Source organism: Oncorhynchus gorbuscha, linkage group LG18 (genome assembly GCF_021184085.1).
Source record: "Oncorhynchus gorbuscha isolate QuinsamMale2020 ecotype Even-year linkage group LG18, OgorEven_v1.0, whole genome shotgun sequence".
Taxonomy (NCBI): domain Eukaryota; kingdom Metazoa; phylum Chordata; class Actinopteri; order Salmoniformes; family Salmonidae; genus Oncorhynchus; species Oncorhynchus gorbuscha.
Genome location: NC_060190.1, coordinates 19,370,446 through 19,393,664, shown reverse-complemented (window position 1 = coordinate 19,393,664; position 23,219 = coordinate 19,370,446). Strand labels below are relative to the sequence as shown.

The following is a 23,219-nucleotide window of genomic DNA, read 5'->3' as shown; positions in this document are numbered from 1 at the left end:
TCAACAAGACGTCTTAAATGACATGACAATTTCATAATAGGAAATGTGCTGTTCTATTATATGCTTTACCAGAGTGTAGCCTAATCATGGAGGCAAGTATTCTGAAATGACATAGAATAGCGTGTTAAAAAGGGGTCACTTTAAACAATTGGCTTCGCGTTAATCATTTGTTGTGAAATGCATTGTAATGATTGTCACATTTAAAAATGTGGTCCTTCTGTAGCTCAGTTGGTAGATCATGGCGCTTGTAACGCCAGGGTAGTGGGTTCGATCCCCGGGACCACCCATACATAGAATGTATGCACACATGACTGTAAGTCGCTTTGGATAAAAGCGTCTGCTAAATAGCATATATTATTATATATTAAAAATGTATTTGGAAAGCAACAGCCAAGCAACTGAATTGCATCTGTAATGATATCCTCAACCGGTGTAATTTATTGCTAACTTGCATGGACATCTTAGAAATAGGTGTTTGATAGGTGTCTACTGTTGGGAAGCATTTTTATTTTCTGTGACAACTTTTACGACACTGTCAAAATGGCCACCCAAAATATTTCCTCCTGACATGCCCTTCTCATGTTCTTTTTCAGGCTATGGTGGCCTGTTACCCAGGAAACGGGACTGGGTATGTACGCCACGTGGATAACCCTAACGGCGATGGGAGATGTGTAACATGTATTTACTATCTCAATAAAGACTGGGAGGCTAAGGTATGTCAAAATAATGAACTCAAAGCAAACTTTTATGTCCAATATTTAGTTTATACTAACCCAAAATTCGGCACATTACTTATTTTTCTGGTTGTAAACTGGTTCTCTGTTTGAGGACATTTCACTGGGTAAGAAGTATTTTTCATGACAAGATCTAGATGGCATGGGAAGGACTACATATTCTGGTCAAATTGTAACCAGTAAAAACAATTCTGGTTCCTTAAAAAAAAACAGTAGATCAATACAAGGCCTATTCATCAAAGATGCCATAATGACGTCATTGCAACCAGTTTTCTCTGCTGGGAACAACACTGTGGCTTTGAATATTGACTCTGTTAATTCCATGCCAGTCACTCTTCAGAGTTCAGTTTCTGGATGTAATCCCAAAGTTCACCAAGCAGACCACTACACGAGTTTATGCGGAGGAGAGAAGCATTGATCGATAAAGAGGAAAGGAGGGTGTCTAAACAGGTACTGACACGCTATGGATTAATCCCATACATACTGTACACTGACTCCATTGCCTGGCTACCCAAACTCCTTGCTCCAGAAACCAATTGGTTGGGACAGAGCCAGAACACATGTTGGTAAAGCGTTGTTTTGAAAATGTATCATTGGCTTTGAAACTCTGATTGGTTTGAGATGATCCAGTCTGATGACTTTGTTTTGTAAAGCGCCCCTCATTTTGACGCCACCACAGACGACTTCAACGATGGCAGTCTGACTGAAGTATGTAGCAAACGATAGAGCAGCGGAAGAATTCAGTTTGAGCCGGTCAGGTAACTGACTCCATGCCATATGTATGGTGTCCATATTAGGACAGTCTCTGATAGACAAATCAGAAGGATACCAACGCCTTGTGAATCTGAAGCTGTTATAATATGACAACCATACATGCTACGGTGTGACAAGTGATGACAAAAGCAATTTCTGACATGGCTGACTATGGAGTCCTGTTGGGACGGAAAACATGTAATGGACACAGTCTGCATAATTTACAGCTAATGTGGGCACTCACTGCTATTACATTTTCATCTCAATAGCACAAATAATACACAAAATCCCCCACACACACACGTCATTTATGCACCAAAGGGGGTGGCAGTAATTCTAGAACAAACCCCGGGGCTACCACTAGAACATTGTGATTGCAGGTGGAAACTATGCTGGAATGGGGATGACAGGCAGGCAGGTCCTCTAGCTCTCCCACTCTGACGTGGGGCTTGATTCTAATACGATAGCTCCCTCCCTGCTCCTTCCCCCTTATTTTTGCCTTTGCTGACCCTCCTCTCAGATCTGAAAGAATTAATGTGAATAGGGAGATAAAGAGTTTGGAATCCACTAGTGGGGTCATTATAGTAGGGCTGCAGCCTAGGTCCTTGTAAGACTCGACAGAAGAGAAGCTGTCAGTCTCACTGCCCTATAGGCCTGGGATAAGAGTAGCAGCTAATTATTAAATTAGGACCACTTAGAGATTTTACCTGGATCATGTTCAGTAAGGAGAAAACAGAGTGAAACAAGAGGAACTACCTAAACTGTTCCGATAAAGACACAGATTTTAATTTACTGTTGTGTAATAATGGTGTGCCCTACTGAGCACGACCCTAAACTTGCAAATGCCTCAACATCAGACATCCCAAACATTTTGTTGTAGCCCTGAACCAGCACACCTGATTCACCTAATCAAGGGCTTGAGGATTAGTTGAATCAGGTGTGCTAGCTCTGGAATATCACATATATGGAATGGTTGGAGGTTTCCGTGGAATAGTTTGAGGAACCCAGCCCAGTCACGGACCAGGATGTCTTGCTCCCAGGCAGACTAAATAACTTTTTTGCCCGCTTTGAGGACAATACAGTGCCACTGACACGGCCTGCAACGGAAACATGCAGTCTCTCCTTCACTGCAGCCGAGGTGAGTAAGACATTTAAACGTGTTAACCCTCGCAAGGCTGCAGGCCCAGACGGCATCCCCAGCCGCGCCCTCCGAGCATGCGCAGACCAGCTGGCCGGTGTGTTTACGGACATATTCAATCAATCCCTATACCAGTCTGCTGTTCCCACATGCTTCAAGAGGGCCACCATTGTTCCTGTTCCCAAGAAAGCTAAGGTAACTGAGCTAAACGACTACCGCCCCGTAGCACTCACTTCCGTCATCATGAAGTGCTTTGAGAGACTAGTCAAGGACCATATCACCTCCACCCTACCTGACACCCTAGACCCACTCCAATTTGCTTACCGCCCAAATAGGTCCACAGACGATGCAATCTCAACCACACTGCACACTGCCCTAACCCACCTGGACAAGAGGAATACCTATGTGAGAATGCTGTTCATCGACTACAGCTCGGCATTCAACACCATAGTACCCTCCAAGCTCGTCATCAAGCTCGAGACCCTGGGTCTCGACCCCGCCCTGTGCAACTGGGTACTGGACTTCCTGACGGGCCGCCCCCAGGTGGTGAGGGTAGGCAACAACATCTCCTCCCCGCTGATCCTCAACACGGGGCCCCACAAGGGTGCGTTCTGAGCCCTCTCCTGTACTCCCTGTTCACCCACGACTGCGTGGCCACGCACGCCTCCAACTCAATCATCAAGTTTGCGGACGACACAACAGTGGTAGGCTTGATTACCAACAACGACGAGACGGCCTACAGGGAGGAGGTGAGGGCCCTTGGAGTGTGGTGTCAGGAAAATAACCTCACACTCAACGTCAACAAAACTAAGGAGATGATTGTGGACTTCAGGAAACAGCAGAGGGAACACCCCCTATCCACATCGATGGAACAGTAGTGGAGAGGGTAGCTAGTTTTAAGTTCCTCGGCATACACATCACAGACAAACTGAATTGGTCCACTCACACTGACAGCGTCGTGAAGAAGGCGCAGCAGCGCCTATTCAACCTCAGGAGGCTGAAAAAATTTGGCTTGTCACCAAAAGCACTCACAAACTTCTACAGATGCACAATCGAGAGCATCCTGGCGGGCTGTATCACCGCCTGGTACGGCAACTGCTCTGCCCTCAACCGTAAGGCTCTCCAGAGGGTAGTGAGGACTGCACAACGCATCACCGGGGGCAAACTACCTGCCCTCCAGGACACCTACACCACCCGTTGTTACAGGAAGGCCATAAAGATCATCAAGGACATCAACCACCCGAACCACTGCCTGTTCACCCCGCTATCATCCAGAAGGCGAGGTCAGTACAGGTGCATCAAAGCTGGGACCGAGAGACTGAAAAACAGCTTCTATCTCAAGGCCATCAGACTGTTAAATAGCCACCACTAACATTGAGTGGCTGCTGCCAACACACTGTCATTGACACTGACCCAACTCCAGCCATTTTAATAATGGGAATTGATGGAAATGAAATGTAAATATATATATATATATATATATATATATATATCACTAGCCACTTTAAACAATGCTACCTTATATAATGTTACTTACCCTACATTATTCATCTCATATGCATATGTATATACTGTACTCTACAACATCGACTGCATCCTTATGTAACACATGTATCACTAGCCACTTTAACTATGCCACTTTGTTTACTTTGTCTACACACTCATCTCATATGTATATACTGTACTCGATACCATCTACTGTATGCTGCTCTGTACCATCACTCATTCATATATCCTTATGTACATGTTCCTTATCCCCTTACACTGTGTATAATACAGTAGTTTTTTTTTTTTTTGAATTGTTAGTTAGATTACTTGTTGGTTATCACTGCATTGTCGGAACTAGAAGCACAAGCATTTCGCTACACTCGCATTAACATCTGCTAACCATGTGTATGTGACAAATAAAATTTGATTTGATTTGATTTGATTTGATTTTGAATGCTGGAGAAGTTGATGCATCATCAGTGTTTCCCACTTCCAGTCATCCAGTACCCCCGGACAAGCACACCTGATTCAACTTGTCAACTAATCATCAAGCCCTCAATTAGTTGAATCAGGTGTGTTTGTCTGGGGCTACAACAAAAATGTGTGCTGTTGGGGGTACTCGAGGACCAGGGGTTGGGAAATATTCTAATCAATAATGCCTGAGAACCTGGGAATTATTGTCTGACAGCTCCCAACAAGGGTTGTTCTGAGACCCTAGGCGAAGCCAAGGGCCGGGATACAGCCCATGGAGGGAGTTGTCACATGATAATTCCCGGGTATGAGGGAGTTATTGCTTTTTAAAACGTTTGCCAACATATTTACACAAATATTTTTCCTAAAAAATATTATTTTAACAAGTAAATTTGTTTTTGCATTCTGAAATTGCTACCCAAGTGGGCTGGTCGTTAGTTCTTTTCTCATGTTTTGACCCAGTCGTTAAATTAAAATAATTATATTAATTTGACATTGCTATGCTAAACAAATCATTGGCATGTAGCTAGCTAGCAGAGATTCAATAATGATGAGAGACAAGAACCTCTATTTTTATTTATTTATGTTTATTTCACCTTTATTTAACCAGGTAGGCTAGTTGAGAACAAGTTCTTACAACTGCGACCGTGCCAAGATAAAGCAAAGCAGTGCGACACAAACAACAACACAGAGTTACACATGGAATAAACAAACATACAGTCAATAATACAATCGAGGAAAAGTCTATATACAGTGTGTGAAAATGAGGTAGGATAAGGGGGGGTGAAGCAATAAATAGGCCATTGTGGCAAAATTATTACAGTATGGCAAATTAAACACTGGGGTGATATATGTGCAGAAAATTAGTGTGCAAGTAGCAGTACTGGGGTGCAAAGGAGAAAAATAAATAAAATAATGACAATATGGTGATGAGGTAGTTGGATGGGCTATGTACAGGTGCAGTGATCTGTGAGCTGCTCTGACAGCTGGTGCTTAAAGCCAGTGAGGGAGATATGAGTCTCCAGCTTCAGAGATTTTTGCAGTTCGTTCCGTTCATTGGCAGCAGAGAACTGGAAGGAAAGGCGGCCGAAGGAGGAATTGGCTTTGGGGGTGACCAGTGAAATGTACCTGCTGGAGCGAGTGCTGCGGGTGGGTGCTGCTATGGTGACCAATGAGCTGAGATAATGCAGGGTTTTACCTAGCAATGACTTATAGACCTGGAGCCAGTGGGTTTGGCGACAGATATGAAGCAAGGACCAGCCAACGAGAGCATTTCGGTCGCAGTTGTGTGTTGTATATGAGGCTTTGGTGACAAAACGGATGGCACTGTGATAGACTGCATCCAATTTGCTGAGTAGAGTGTTGGAGGCTATTTTGTAAATTACATCGCCGAAGTCAAGGATCGGTAGGATAGTCATTTTTACTAGGGTATGTTTGGCAGCAAGAGTGAAGAATGCTTTGTTTGCGAAATAGGAAGCCGGATAATTAATGATTTAATAAATATCCAATAGGCCTACATAGGCAGCAACTTATGGTTGGCAAGTCCAAGCTAACCAAGCCAGTTGTTGATGTTAATAGTGACGTTTCCATTGATGGCACTCGAATGGAAGAACTGTCCATGGTCCTGGCAATGGTTAGTGACAGCCAGTGTTTGCCTCTTCTTTGGCGGAGAATCAGACATCCCTCACATCGCTGCAAGCTAAGATGTCACTCCAGCACTTTCTGTTCTCCATGTTAGGGGCTGCCAAAAACCCTTAAAAACCCTCACCGATTGCCACACACATACATTATTTCCTGTTGTCCCACATATCAACCAATCAGCATCCAGAACCCAAACAACCTGTTTTATAATGATCTACATTATGAAATCTACTAAGAGGTAGATACCCGGGAGATACTTCCAGTGGGTCTTAATAGCTGCTAATACACTGAAGAAAGATATTTACGCAACATGCAACAGTTTAAAAGATTTTACTGAGTTACTGTTCATACAAGGAATTCAGTCAATATCAAATAAAGTCATTAGGCCCTAATCTATGGATTTCACATGATAGGGAATACAGATATGCATCTGTTGGTCACAGATACCTGAAAAGAAAGGTAGAGGCATAGATCAGAAAACCAGTCAGTATTTGGTGTGACCTCCATTTGCCTCATGCAGCACGTCACATCTACTTCGCATAGAGCTGATCATGCTGTTGATGGTGGCCTGTGCAATGTTGCCCCCTCCTCTTCAATGGCTGTGTGAAGTTGCTGGCGGGAAGTTATTGGCGGGAACTGGAACACACTGTCGTACACGTTGATCCAGAGCATCCCAAACCTGCTCAATGGGTGACATGCCTGGTGAGTATGCAGGCCATGGAAAACTGTGACATTATCAGCTTCTAGGAATTGTGCACAGATCCTAGTGACATGGGGCCGTGCTTTATCATGCTGAAACGTTAGGTGATGGTGGTTGATGAATGGCACAACAATGGGACTCAGGATCTTGTCACGGTATCTCTGCATTCAAATTGCAATCAATAAAATGCAATTGTGTTTGTTGTCCGTATCTTATGCCTGCCCATACCATAACCCCACTGCCACCATGGGAAATTCTGTTCACAACGTTGACATCAGCAAACCGCTCGCCCACAGGACTCCATACACGCTGTCTGCCATCTGCCCGGAACAGTTGAAACCAGGATTCATCCGTGAAGTCGGTCATGATGCCGAACTGCAGTCAGTTCAAGACCTTGGTGAGGACGACGGGCACAGAGTTAAGCTTCATTGAGATGGTTTCTGATAGAAATTCTTTGGTTGTGCAAACCCACAGTTTCATCAGCTGTCCGGGTGGCTGGTCACAGATGATCCCGCAGGTGATGAAGCTGGATGTGGAGGTCCTAGGCTGGGGTGGTTACACGTGGTCTGCGGTTCTGAGGTTGTTTGGATGCGCTTCCAAATGATCTAAAATGACATTGGAGGTGGCTTATGGTAGAGAAATTAACATTCAGTTCTCTGGCAACAGCTCTGGTGGACATTCCTGCAGTCAGCATGCCAATTTCACGCTCCCTCAAAGCTTGACACATCTGTGGTGTTGTGTGACAAAACAGCTGATTTTAGAGTGGGCTTTTATTTTCACCAGCACAAGGTGCACCTGTGTAATGACCATGCTGTTTAATCAGTTTCTTGATATGCCACACCTGTCAGGTTGGTGGATTATCATGGCAAAGAAGAAATACTCACTAACAGGGATGTAAACAAATGTGTGCCAAAATGTGTGAGAAATAATATTTTTGTGCATATGGACGATTTCGGGGATATTTTATTTTGTTCATGAAACATGGGACCAACACTTTACATGTTTCAATTTATATTTTTGTTCAGTATATTTCATCACACATAATAGGATGTTAGATTACACCAATACTAGGTCTGTGCCATCCACAGCAGTGTTAATCTTGGTCCTTGGGACCCAAAGTGGTGCACATTTTAGTTTTTGCCTTAGCACTACACAAATCCACTAATCAAAGGTTTGAGGATGAGTTGATTAGTGGGATGACGTGTGTAGTGCTACAGCAAAGCAAAAAAAAAATTCAGCCCTTTGGGTCCCCACAACCAGGATTAGGAAACACTGATCTACACTATGGGTTTATTAACAGATTGATGAACAGATCAAGTTTCTAAAAGGAGGCCTGGGTAAGCCCAGATGTGGCGTCAGTTATGGATAAATATACTTTATAAGATAATTTGGGTCTGCAGGATGAATTAGAAAGTATGAGTGTTTGGTACCATTTACACCATGCAGATACTCAGGGTGTTTCCACACTTGGTCCCTTTCAGACAATTTTCGCTTATTTTTTTTTGGTTCAGTGTGAACACTCCAAAGGAACTCAGACCCCTCAAAAGATGGAAAGATGTTTTAACATAAATACATTACATTTTTATATCAATAATTGTCTTCCTTTATATCAATAATTACATTTTTTATATCCCCCAAAACGATTTATTAATATATTTTTTATAAATACAAAATAAATACAAAAAGATCTATATTTTTATTATTGATATGATTTAAAAAATATATATATATATATGTATATAATATTTACATAATTTTTGATATTGATAAATCATTTTTGTATATCTATACTTCTATGATAATGAACTTCATGGGGGCAGGACTATATTTGCATGCTGCATATCTTCCCTGCTCCCAACAGGAAGACACAGCAACATGGCCGCACGTGTATATCACCCAAGTTAGGAGCGTTGCAGCAAAGATGCGCAGGGCGCCGTGACCCTGTTGCTACAGTAATATAGACATTATGTAGGCCTAAGCACAGCTCTTCTGACACTGTTGAGGAGCAGCAGTGGATAGTATTTTCGGGGAGGAAAAAAAGTTTGCAGGGGGAATCGAACTCACAAACACCGGTTTCTCCATTGAATCCTATTGGGAGTTATTTAATTTATATAGAATTTCAATGAATACATGTTAAAACAGCTTGCCATAGCCCACCACGTGATCTCGAGAGGTTGCTTGAATTCCTGTTCCCTTTTTTAGGGCAATTTAAACTCCAGAGGTTCGCTTGTCATTCTTCCCGCACCACACTAGCTACTGCAACACGGTTCCCCCTGACAGAACTCCTCACATTGGTGCCACAAAACAAAAGAGAGATGATGTGCAGGGTCGCAAAACAAAAGTGCTGTTTTTTTATATGGATTAGCTTTTTGTGAAGGATGCACAGAAATTCCACAATATGTGTGGACATTTTAGTTAAGGTTAGTTGTTTGCAATGTGTTATCTATAGGCTAAGGGAGCTTCATAAGCTGTTTATTCAACACCATATTTGGTGAGAATCACAACAGGGTACAAAATCAATTCTAGCTCTTAAGGGAGCAGTAGCCTACATTGGGTGTAGATTTTCAATTACAGCATTATTTAATCTGCAGTTATTCTTCTGCTATTTATTTGGTTGCTAATAATATTTACATTTCCTTCAGAAAGTATTCAGAAAGTATTTTGTCACTGGCCAACACACAATACCCCATTATGTCAAAGAGGAATGGTTTTGTCAAAATTTTCGCAAATGGATAAAAAATGAAAAGCTGAAATGTGAGTCAATAAGTTTTCAACCCCCGTGTTTAACATGATTTTTTAATGAATACCTAATCTCTATACCCCACATATACAATTATCTGTAACGTCTCTTCAGTAGAATTTCAAACACAGATTCAACCACAAAGACCAAGGATTTTGAATGCCTTGCGACGAAGGGCACCGATAGGTTAGATGGGTAAAAATATCCCTTTGAGCATGGTGAAGTTATTAATTACACTTTGAATGGTGTATCAATGAGGCCAATGGTGACTTTAAAACAGTTACAGAGTTAAATGGCTGTGATAGGATGGATCAACAACATTGTAGTTACTCCACAATACTAACCTAATTGACAGAGTGAAAAGAAGACAAGCTGTACAGAATACAACTTTTTTTTTCATATACATCCTGTTTGCAACAAACCTTTTGTCCTGAATCCAAAATGTTGCACAATCCAGGTGTGGAAAGCTCTTCGAGACTTACCCAGAAAGACTCACAGCTGTAATATTGTGTGTATGTCGTTGACACCAAATTACAATTAAATCAGTTTTAATCCCACTTTGTAACACAACAAAATGTGGAAAATGTCAATGGGTGTGAATACTTTCTGAAGGCACATGTTAACAGGATATTTTAACTAAATGAAATCTATTAGCTTCCAAAATATAAGTAGGTATGTCTAGCTGTCCGGTAACTGATGGAATGGCTTGTCTTGCTCTTTGTAAAAATCCTGAGTGCATTGAGTGAATGTTAGAAACATTTCTTGGTTCCTTTCTAAACATATCAATTTGAATGCAAAGAGGACTCGGATCACAGAATAGATGAAGTGAACTGGCAAAATAGTTGAGTCCTCGTTTTAAAGGCAGGGGCAGTGTGAATACAAAGAGAACTGAGGTAATTACCTTCTCTTTTTTTTACCCAAGAGTTCACTTTAAAGAGAACTGTGAAAACACCCTCAAAGAGCTCGGTTCGGTGTTGATTCTAGTAGAAACCATGTTGTTGGCCGATTGTTACCTCGTACATATATAAAAATAAGTTAAACGGTATTTCCACATTTTTTCAGGTAACTTTATAAGCTCATAGTGGGTAACAAAATTGGAGGCATAGCTGTGATTTACTATGAAGGAAACAGCCAAGAGGACACAAGTTGTGGTACCAAGAGAGTACAGGGCACTTATTTACAAATACCTACACAATGAAATGGCCCATCTCTGAATAGAGAGAGTATTAGCACTTAAAGTAAACTAAAAGTGATTAAGGTACTGTTGAACTGATTCTCAATCATGTAAGCACGAGGTATCATTTGCCCTTTTAAGTGTATCCACATGGCATTATGGAGTGATATTAGAGCTGACAGAAATAGAATCTGAATATAATCATTTTGAATCATTTCAAAATGATTGAGATCAGATAAAATTTATGTTGCCATTAAAATCACTCCAAATAGCAATACCTTCCCTTTTAGTTATTTTCTACTTAAGATGTAGGGTTAAGACCAATTTACTACTCTGTCATATCCACTAGTTCCTCATCATTCCCCAGTCCCCCTTAGGGGGCGAACGGTTAACTTGATCCCCCCAGAGAAGCTTGGGGAAACGTGCATGTTTGAAGGTCAACAGACCCCGCTCTCATGTCTTCTTCACACACTGCACACACACACACACACACATCGGACCCCACGCAGTCACAGGCAAACACACACACACACCCCTCACACAGACCTGTCACACACACCGGCCCCCAAGCAAACCTGCATTCATAAGTTATGTAAATCACGCCGTGCAGATTCCTCATAGCTATGTTTAGCACCAGATTAACCCACAGGAAAAAGCCATTCTCCTTTTAAAATTTTCCCACCCTTAACATTTCTATCCTGCGTGTTTCAAGGGGTGTGTGTGTAGGGATGCGTGTGCACCTATGTGTGTTTGCATGCATTTATTTGTATGTGTTGGCATGTGTGATATATGGCCAATATACCACAGATAAGGGCTGTTCTTAAGCACAACGCAACACGGAGTGCCTGGGCACAGCCCATAGCCATGTTTTTTATTTAAATAGGCAAGTCAGTTAAAAACAAAATGTTATTTACAATGACGGGCTACCGGGGAACAGTGGGTTAACTGTCTTGTTCGGGGGCAGAACGACAGATTTTTACCTTGTCAGCTTAGGGATTCGATCCAGCAACCTTTTGGTTACTGGGCCAATGCTCTAACCACTGTCGCCCCATATATCACAAACCCCCGAGGTGCCTTATTGCTATTATAAGCTGGTTACCAATGTAATTAGAGCAGTAAAAATAAATAACTTGTGGAACGGTTGTTATTAACACACTTCTGTAGCTCAGTTGGTAGAGCATGGCGCTTGTAACGCCAGGGTAGTGGGTTCGATCCCCGGGACCACCCATACGTAGAATGTATGCACACATGACTGTAAGTCGCTTTGGATAAAAGCGTCTGCTAAATGGCATATATTATTATTATTATTAACAGCTTACAGACAGTAGGTCAATTAAGGTCACAGTTATGAAAACTTAGGACACTAAAGAGGCCTTTCTACTGACTCTGAAAAACACCAAAAGACTCACTCTGCAAAACACCAAAAGAAAGATGCCCAGGGTCACGCATAATCTGTGTGAATGTGCCTTAGGCATGCTGCAAGGAGGCATGAGGACTGCAGATGTGGACAGGGCAATAAATTACAATGTCCGTACTGTGAGGCGCTTAAGACAGTGCTACAGGGAGACAGGACAGACAGCTGATCGTCCTCGCAGTGGCAGAACACGTGTAACAACACCTGCACAGGATCGGTACATCCGAACATCACACCTGCTGGACAGGTACAGGATGGCAACAACAACTGCCCGAGTTACACCAGGAACGCACAATCCCTCCATCAGTGCTCAGACTTTCTGCAATAGGCTGAGAGAGGCTGGACTGAGGGCTTGTAGGCCTGTTGTAAGGCAGGTCCTCACCAGACATCACCGGCAATAACATTGCCTATGGACACAAACCCACCGTCGCTGGACCAGACAGGACTGGCAAAAAGTGCTCTTCGCCAGTTGTCTCACCAGGGGTGATGGTCTGATTTGCGTTTATCGTCGAAGGAATGAGCGTTACACTGAGGCCTGTACTCTGGAGCGGGATCGACTTGGAGGTGTTTGGTCCGTCATGGTCTGGGGTGGTGGGTCACAGCAGCATCGGACTGAGCTTGTTGTCATTGCAGGCAATCTCAACGCTTTGCATTACAGGGAAGACATCCTCCTCCCTCATGTGGTACCCTTCCTGCAGGCTCATCCTGACATGACCCTCCAGCATGACAATGCCACCTGCCATACTGCTCGTTCTGTGTGTGATTTCTTGCAAGACAGGAATGTCAGTGTTCTGCCACGGCAATCACAGGGCCCGGATCTCAATCCCATTGAGCACGTCTGAGACCTGTTGGATCGGAGGGTGAGGGCTAGGGCCATTCCCCCCAGAAATGTCCGGGAGCTTGCAGGTGCCTTGGTGGAAGAGTGGGGTAACATCTCACATTAAGAACTTGCAAATCCGGTGCAGTCCATGAGGAGGGGATGCACTGCAGTACTTAATGCAGCTGGTGGCCACACCAGGTACTGAGTGTAACTTTGGACTCCCCCCCCCCCCCTTTGTTCAGGGACACATTATTCCATTTCTGTTAGTCACCTTGTCTGTGGAACTTGTTCAGTTTATGTCTCAGTTGTTGAATCTTGTTAAGTTTGCTGAAAATCAAAGCAGTTGACGGTGAGAGGACGTTTCTGTTTTTGCTGAGTTTACTTCCTCATTCCTCCCCGCTATTTGCCGAACAAGCGGTTGATTTAGCCACAACTGAAGGTGAATCTGATACAAATGGTTTGAACTAGAGGTCGACCGATTATGATTTTTCAATGCCGATGCCGATTATTGGAGGACCATAAAAGCCGATACCGATTAATCAGCCGATTTTATTTATTTATTTATTTGTAATAATGACAATTACAACAATACTGAATGAACACTTATTTTAACTTAATATAATACACCAATAAAATAAATTTAGCCTCAGGTAAATAATGAAACATGTTCAATTTGGTTTAAATAATGCAAAAACAAAGTGTTGGAGAAGAAAGTAAAACTGCAATATGTTCCATGTAAAATATGTGCCATGTAAGAAAGCTAACGTTTCAGTTCCTTGCTCAGAACATGAAAACATATGAAAGCTGGTGGTTCCTTTTAACATCAGTCTTCAATATTCCCAGGTAAGAAGTTTTAGGTTGTAGTTATTATAGGAATTATAGGACTATTTCCCTCTATACCATTTGTATTTCATTAACCTTTGACTATTGGATGTTCTTCTAGGAACTTTAGTATCGCCAGTGTAACAGTATAGCTTCCGTCCCTCTCCTCGCTCCTCCCTGGGCTCGAACCAGCAAAACAACGACAATTAGCGTGAGCTAACTAGCCAGCCATTTCACTTTGGTTACACCAGCCTCATCTCGGGAATTGATAGGCTTGAAGTCATAAACAGCGCAATGCTTGACGCACAATGAAGAGCTGCTGGCAAAATGCATGAAAGTGCTGTTTGAATGAATGTTTACTTCTGCCTACCACCGCTCAGTCAGATAATTGTATGCTCAGTCAGATTATATGCAACGCAGGACACGCTAGATAATATCTAGTAATATCAACCATGTGTAGTAAACTAGTGATTATGATTGATTGTTTTTTTATAAGATAAGTTTAATGCTAACTACCTTGGCTTACTGCATTCGCATAACAGCCTCCTTGTGGAGTGCAACGAGAAAGAGGCAGGTCGTTATTGCATTGGACTAGTTAATTTTGCAAGATTGGATCACCGAGCTGACAGGGTGAAAATCTGTCATTCTGCCCCTGAACAAGGCAGTTAACCCACTGTTCCCAGGCCGTGATTGAAAATAAGAATGTGTTCTTAACTGACTTGCCTAGTTAAATAAAGATTAAATAAAGGTGTAAAAAATATAAAAAGTCAAATCGGCGCCCAAAAATACAGATTTCCGATTGTTGTGAAAACTTGAAATCAGCACTAATTAATCGGCCATTCCGATTAATCGGTCGACCTCTAGTTTGAACCAAAATGCAACCCTGTTTCGCTCCCGAACCTCATATCACTTTTTTTTCTGCACAGTCAGGGTCACGTCATACACTACATGGACAGAAGTATGTGGACTCCCCTTCAAATTAGTGGATTTCAGCTACACCTGTTGCTGACAGGTGTATAAACTTGAGCACACAGCCATGCATCTCTATCAGTGACTTTCAACCTGGCACCGTCATAGGATGCCACCTTTCCAACAAGTCAGTTTGTAAAATTTCTGCCCTGCTAGAGCTGCCCTGGTCAACTGTAAGTGCTGTTATTGTGAAGTTGAAACGTCTAGGAGCAACATAGGCTCAGCCACGAAGTGGTAGGCCTCACACAAGCTCACAGGACTGGACAGCCAAGTGCTGGAGTGTGTAGCGTGTAAAAAACGCCTGCCCTCGGTTGCAACATTCACTACAGAGTTCCAAACTGTCAGCACAAGACCTGTTTGTCGGGAGCTTAACGAAATGGGTTTCCATGGTCGAGCAGCCACACACAAGCTTAAGATCACCATGCGCAATGCAGGAAAACGCTACAGTATCTGTATGCTACGGCAGACGATTCTGTGCTTCCAACTTTGTGGCAACAGTTTTGGGAATGTCCTTTGACTGGTCTGCAAATATATATATTTAAATATATATTTAATTACAAAGGTTATTGTTTGATGATATTTGCAATTGCTAATGAAACTTGGTGCTTGGTTTCCCTGCGGAAGATTGTCATATTAACGATGTACCTTGCTGCAGCATGGCATTTAGAAAAAAGTAATGTTTCAATGCCCAGAACGGTAGGTGTTCTTAAAGGTGTTTTTAAAGGTTCTTATTCCATATGATTTTTCTTTCTATTCGCACCTTTTGCTGTTTTATGAGGGCATATGTTCTTTGACGAATTGAAATAGGGGAATACAATTTTAATAATTTCGGAATTAATTAATTATTGGATAAGTTTGGATAATTTATTGTTTTGTCTCGCAGGAACACGGAGGAATCCTGAGGATTTTCCCAGAGGCCAAAGCACAGTTCGCCGACATCGAACCTAAGTTCGACCGCCTGCTCTTCTTCTGGTCGGACCGGCGGAACCCCCATGAGGTGCAGCCGGCATACCATACCAGGTAGGATGATCTCTTTTGACTGCAGAGAAAATGTCATACTCCTGACCTTTGACCCAGGGTTGTCTGCTTGTCTTCCATCAGAATCCCACACCTCCTGTTTTGTGTTGCTTATTGTAATGTCATTTAAGTAAAGCATCCCTCAGGCCATTTTGAGAACTTGGTTGAAGCGTGAATTGTGACATAGTTTACATGCATGGTTAGGTTAATGCATGCCTTGATCTATGAACAGACATTATTGTAAAGTGTTACCACATTAAGCAACACCACCAACACTATCCAGCTTTAATATCTTTGAAAATGCTCAATCATGTTAGAATAGTTGGACCATAACAAATGGTTGGGTAGTGTTAGTATGTATATCTATTATGTGAATAATTGTATGTTCGTTGACCTCTCTGTTTCCGTTGTCTCACTCGCTGTCCAGGTATGCCATAACAGTGTGGTATTTTGATGCCGATGAACGAGCTCGGGCCAAGGAGAAATACCTAACAAGTAAGATGGAGTCCTGGGCACATATTCATAAAAAATCTCAAAGTAGGAGTGCTGAACGAGGATCAGTTTTGCCTTTTGGATCGTAATAAATAAGATCAAATTATCCTAGATCAGCACTGTGAGACTAAGACTCTTTATGACTACAGGACCATAGTGATCATCATACGAAGTAAGAATTTATAGGAAGTCATTGAAAATAAGAATTTGTTCTTAACTGGTTGAATAAAAATGAATAAAATAATGATTAGTTCTTAACTGGTTGAATAAAAATGTATAAAATAAAAATTTGTTCTTAACAGGTTGAATAAAAATGAATAAAATAATGATTAGTTCTTAACTGGTTGAATAAAATATAACTCTCCACTCTCCCTCCTTCTCTATTCTGTCCTATAGGTGCAGGAGAAAAAGGAGTAAAGGTAGAATTGAACAAGCCGTCGAATCTGAGCTAATATGAGAGAAGCGGTTGGTCCTGAGGGAGGCGCCACTGCCATCACCTGCTGCTGCTGTGGACAGATTCGGAAAGATGGATGGATGGATGGATGGATGAAGAGGAGAGAGAAGAAAGAAACCAACTCGGACTAGTCCGCTTTCTTTACACTTAATATCCAAAGTTGACACACACACACACACACACACACACACACACACACACACACACACACACACACACACACACACACACACACACACACACACACACACACACACACACACACACACACACACACACACACACACACACACACACACACACACACACACACACACACACAGACAGACCCTGAATGCACTGCAAGGACTCATCAATATTTCCCAAGTTTCTGTTTTTGCTTGTTGCTTTGATTTGTTGCCATTATTATGTGTAGAATGCCAGTGTAAAAATTAGCTTTGGAGCAACAAAAAAAATATGTATGGAGTGAGCCGAATGCAAAGAAGTTATATTCTTGTGAATTTTGGGGTGATGTAAGAAGGGTACCCATATGTGCTTATCTGTCAGACGGGTTGTCATCGTCTCCATCGGCTGGATCTCTCACTGTTAAAATAGAAAAAAAGGTACAGAAGACTGTGTATGATGTCCCTCGACAGGAGGTTGTCACACACTGTCCGGGTATTGCCTGATGCACACTATAAGGCCGACTCAAACCGTACTGTGCTGATTTGGATACTTTCTTTTCACATGATCCTTTGCAGCACGGTTATAGTACATGAGGACGATGCGTAACCATGCCAGAACAGTACAGTATGGTTTGGCTTAGTACAGTGAAAAGGCTATTAATAGCTTAAGCTGCACTGACTCCAATACGATAGAAGTTTTCACGTTTGTGCAAACGGGCTGTGGTGATTTTCACATTGCAGGCGTATGTTGATTACGGTGCCGTTCTGTGTCCTGGCATCCATTGCTTGGTAACTGGGTCCTGTTCATTAGGCACCAAACTGGAAAATGGACTGAAACTGACATGCTCGTTCTCCGTTGCAAAGCATTTGAAAGCGTTTCCTTGCGTGCCCTTATGAACACGGCCGTGTGTACGTTACAGGAGCATCCTAACCTGCGATCAGAGATCTGTCTGTTGTTGCAGACGTAATATCACCATTGTCTTAAAAACCAAAAACTGACACCCACCTATTAGCCTTGCAGCGACCTTGCAGCTCTGAAGTTTAGTTTTGAATAAAAAGGCTGATTTTGTAAGTGCAGTTTGAGTCTGCTGCTGTATCGTCTCGTCATTACAGCATGTGTGGGGTGTGTGTGTGTGTGTGTGTGTATCTGCACGTATGCATTTGTGCGATTCTTTCTCTGACCACTGAGCCGAGATTGAAAGTGAGTGAGAGAGACTGTAATAATACAGTCATGACTATTCTCTCCAGCTACACACCATCGCCATCATGTGGTCACAAAACCATAAATGATTCATTCCTGTTAAGGCACATCTGACCGATGAGTTTATCAACAGGAGAATTGGCAGACCTAACTGAATGCGGCCGGTATCCAAGCGGTTAAGAGCGTTGGTGCAAGTATCCGAAACGTTGGTTTGAATTTTTCCCTTGCTGCCCTTGAGCAAGACAATAACCCCCAACAACAATGGCGCCGTTGACGTCGATTAATGCAGCCCCCCCCGCACCTCTCTGATTTCAGATGAGTTATGTTGAACACATTCAGTTGTGCAACTGATTAGGTTTTCCATTTCTCCATCCACCCTTAAACATACCACAGCACCTTTGCATGTGATTTTGTTTAAACTGTATCTATTTGCCATTGATCTATTCATTTGTCAATAAATCAGTCGACAAGTAAATAAGACAACATTTAGAGAATAAATGGTTTCTTGAGATAAACATGTATGTCTTGTTTGCATCAAGTTTAAAATATACATTGCGGTAAATAATTAGACTTTTTAATTGGTTTCATTATAAAGGGCTCAATCAAGCACAGCTGAAATATTAGATCTTTTTTTCACCCATGTCTGAATATATCTCTTCATTGCGGTCTCCTCGGGAGCTTCTCTTCCCAGACCATGTCTCACATCACACCCGCAGGAAAGCCAAGGATATTTTTCTAGCCCCTACTCTTTTGGTTTTTACAAGTGTATGAAGGAATAAAATGGGTGCAAGGAATATGGAGGAAACTCCCCAAATAAACAAGAAATGACAAAGCTGTTAGCGGTTGAGTGAGTAACAGAGTCTGGCTTGTTCTGCTCTAACCAGGAGTATGGTCCCTACTATCAGGCGCAGGGCAGGGGCCCACCTATTGCATTCAGAAAAAACACCAAAATCATTCATGATTTTGAGTTTACATCAAGGGCAACCAAGAAGACAAAGATCAGATGAACGGTACAGGCCAGGATGAGAAATGTTCCGCCAATGACCGTCACCCTGTCTTTGGACAAATTCCACTTGAGGTATTCAGTGCACTTGGCCCTGAAAATGGACCCCAACACCCCCAGAGATCCAAGGATGCTGGAGATGGCGGTGATGGCCAAAGCTACTACCCTACTGTAATGGGGAAACAGAATAATTGCCTGTGAGGACAAAGCAAATGTCACTAGGGAGATCATCCACCCTGCCACTCCCAGGGTGTTGACCACAAACTCCATCCAACTCCTGCTTCAGTGGGGCTTTAGGAGATATTGGAGGGATAGACAGTTCTGTACAGCATGGTCCCCCTGGTCAGATGAGGCCACCCACCTGATATAAAGCCCTCCGCTCACTCCTCTGGGCAATCAATGAGTTGTGGGAGTTTCAGATAATGTTTCTGGCTATCCAGGAGAAAGGGATGAGGAAGAGATTTCCAGTTGGAATCACTATGGCCTTGGACTTTTGACTCTTGATGTGGTTGGTGCTTTTGACCCTGATGAGCAGCATCACCCCCAGAACCCCAGAAATGATGGAGATGGTCAGGGCTCTGGAGGCCTGCAGGTCCTGAGGTAAGGCCAGCATGGAGTCGTAGACCTTACACTACATCTGGCCTGTGTTCTTGGTCACACATCTCATCCACAGGCCCTCCTAGATGAAAAGGTTGTCTCCTGTTGTTGTCTCTATCCAAGTGGGGGAGTGTGCAGACCATAATGGTCATGACAAATCCTATGTCTCCCTGGGCGATGCCTAAAATGTCCATGCCCATCAACATGCTCTCTTCTATACTTGCCCTTTCTGGAGGAACGGTGATACAGAAAACGTCATTCCAGAACAGCAAATAGGTCAAAACTTCAGAAGATTTCCTAAAAGATGTACAAACCAAGTTCTAGCATGGCATATTCTTCCACTTTTAGTTTCACAGACATTCGTTGCTGAAGTTTTCTGTGCGATTAGAGTGCAGAGCCCAGAATCCCTGTCTGCTTTACTGTGGTGTCAAAAATGAGGCTGTCATGGAAACAAACTATTAATAAAGACGTGGTTATACATTTTCATTGTATTTATTGAGATTTTTATTTATATGAGGAAGTAATTTGTCATTATGATACCAACAATTATAAGTGGACAGGCACAGCTATATCCTTTTAGGTTCTTTATTCCAAAGACTGCTTGACGTGGGCTCCACGCAGGGAGCCATAACTTACTTCCATCTGCTGTAGCACACATACAAACCAATGGTGCATATAAACATTAGATGACTGATGGGTGGCGCTGTTTTGAAATCACTGCGTCACCATTTTAGTACCCCTCCACCAGTGTAAAAAAGGAAATATTATTTTTTGTCAAGCATATTATATTACAGACACCTTAATGCATACTTTTAAATTCAAATCAAATGTATTTATATAGCCCTTCGTACATCAGCTGATATCTCAAAGCGCTGTACAGAAACCCAGCCTAAAACCCCAAACAGCAAGCAATGCAGGTGTAGAAGAACGGTGGCTAGGAAAAACTCCCTAGAAAGGCCAAAACCTAGGAAGAAACCTAGAGAGGAACCAGGCTATAAGGGGTGGCCAGTCCTCTTCTGGCTGTGCCGGGTGGAGATAACAGAACATGGCCAAGATGTTAAAATGTTCATAAATGACCAGCATGGTCGAATAATAATAAGGCAGAACAGTTGAAACTGGAGCAGCAGCACGGACAGGTGGACTGGGGACAGCAAGGAGTCATCATGTCAGGTAGTCCTGGGGCATGGTCCTAGGGCTCAGGTCCTCCGAGAGAGAGAAAGAAAGAGAGAATTAGAGAGAGCATATGTGGGGTGGCCAGTCCTTGTATTATATGAACAAACAAAACAACAAAAAATGTTTCCTTAAAATACAATTCTTAGAGAGTATGAATGTTACCGTTCACTCGACAACAAATAAATACTTAGATATATGTAATTTTGCCTTGAAACATTCAATTAAAATAATGCCCAATTCCATTCATTCCTATGGAATCAACTGCATGCTTTTCAACCGTTCGCTGCCTGCACCCGCACGCCCGACTAGCATCACCACCCTGGATGGTTCCGACCTAGAATATGTGGACATCTATAAGTACCTAGGTGTCTCGCTAGACTGTAAACTCTCCTTCCAGAGTCATATCAAATATCTCCAATCCAAAATCAAATCTAGAGTCGGCTTTCTATTTCGCAACAAAGCCTCCTTCACTTACGACGCCAAACTTACCCTAGTAAAACTGACTATCCTACCGATCCTCGACTTTGGCGATGTCATCTACAAAATGGCTTCCAATACTCTACTCAGCAAACTGGATGCAGTTTATCACAATGCCATCCGCTTTGGTACTACAGCACCTTATACCACCCACCACTGCGACCCGTATGCTCTCGTCGGCTGGCCCTCGCTACATATTCATCGCCAGACCCACTGGCTCCAGGTCATCTACAAGTCTATGCTAGGTAAAGCTCTGCCTTATCTCAGTTCACTGGTCACGATGGCAACACCCACCCATAGCACGCGCTCCAGCAGGTGTATCTCACTGATCCTCCCTAAAGCCAACACCTCATTTGGCCGCCTTTCCTTCCAGTTCTCTGCTGCCTGTGACTGGAACAAATTGCAAAAATTGTTGAAGTTGGAGACTTTTATCTCCCTCACCAACTTCAAACATCTGCTATCTGAGCAGCTAACCGATCGCTGCAGCTGTACATAGTCCATCGGTAAATAGCCCACCCAATTTACCTACCTCATCCCCATACATTTATTTATTTACTTTTCTGCTCTTTTGCACACCAGTATCTCTACCTGCACATGACCATCTGATCATTTATCACTCCAGTGTTAATCTGCTAAAAGTGTAATTATTCACCTACCTCCTCATGCCTTTTGCACACAATGTATATAGACTCCTTTTTTTCTTTTTTTTCTACTGTGTTATTGACTTGTTTATTGTTTACTCCATGTGTAACTCTGTGTTGCTGTCTGTTCACACTGCTTTGCTTTATCTTGGCCAGTTCGCAGTTGTAAATGAGAACTTGTTCTCAACTAGCCTACCTGGTTAAATAAAGGTGAAATAAAAATATATTTTTTTAAAGTGGAGGATTGCTCCTTCCCGAGAAGTACCAATATTGTGGACAGTGGCTTCAAAGTCTATCAATGGCCAATACATATCATTAGCAATCTAGTGTTTTAATACATCTTTGATACAGAGTCAATCACCACCTTCCGGAGACACCTGAAACCCCACCTCTTTAAGGAATACCTAGGATAGGATAAGTATTCCCTCTCCCCCCCCCTTTAAGATTTAGATGCACTATTGTAAAGTGACTGTTCCACTGGATGTCATAAGGTGAATGCACCAATTTGTAAGTCGCTCTGGATAAGAGCGTCTGCTAAATGACTTAAATGTAAATGTAAACCCCTACAGCAGGGTTCCCCAACTGGGGAAACTTTTCTTGTTTTAATTTTATTGCTTGACATAAAATACTGTAAAAACACCAGGAAATCAGCTCCAAGTGATTTTAATTTTGGAAACCATGATCGTATACAAATGTAAGCATGGTTTGAAATTATCTGTTTGTGATTCTTGTGGTAAAATTTCAGTCTACAAATGATTTGTAATTATGTTCAAAGGGAGGAAATATTCCCGGTAACTTTCACAATTTTGTGTCTGAAAATTCCCGGAGCTTCGGAAAATTACAGGGAATTTTTCAACCCTAGTAGTAAGTACTACTGAAACACGTAATTATTCAACAATTCATAATAGTATTTTGGGCCATCTTCAGGATTTCAGTCTTACCTTGTGGCACAGCATAGCAGCACGTGGAGATTATCAGAAGCCATGTCTGCAGTTACATTTTGTAGTTTCAGTTGGAGTAAATACCGATGTTATGGACAGATCCTTGGGGCGGCAGGGTAGCCTAGTGGTTAGAGTGTTGGACTAGTAACCGAAAGGTTGCAAGTTCAAATCCAGCGAGCTGACAAGGTACAAATC

At 42.5% G+C, this 23,219-nt stretch overlaps 1 protein-coding gene across 1 annotated transcript in view; it reads left to right on the top strand.

Annotated features, from left to right (window-relative positions):
* Positions 1-18,074, top strand: part of LOC124002878 (egl nine homolog 1-like) — a 44,720-nt gene extending 26,646 nt beyond the window's left edge. The window contains exons 2-5 of the mRNA XM_046310665.1: positions 594-713; positions 15,748-15,884; positions 16,309-16,376; positions 16,770-18,074. Of these exons, the coding sequence (XP_046166621.1) occupies positions 594-713; positions 15,748-15,884; positions 16,309-16,376; positions 16,770-16,825 (381 nt within the window). The 3' untranslated portion in view covers positions 16,826-18,074. The remainder of the gene's footprint in view (positions 1-593; positions 714-15,747; positions 15,885-16,308; positions 16,377-16,769) is intronic.
* The last annotated feature ends 5,145 nt before the right edge of the window (positions 18,075-23,219 follow it).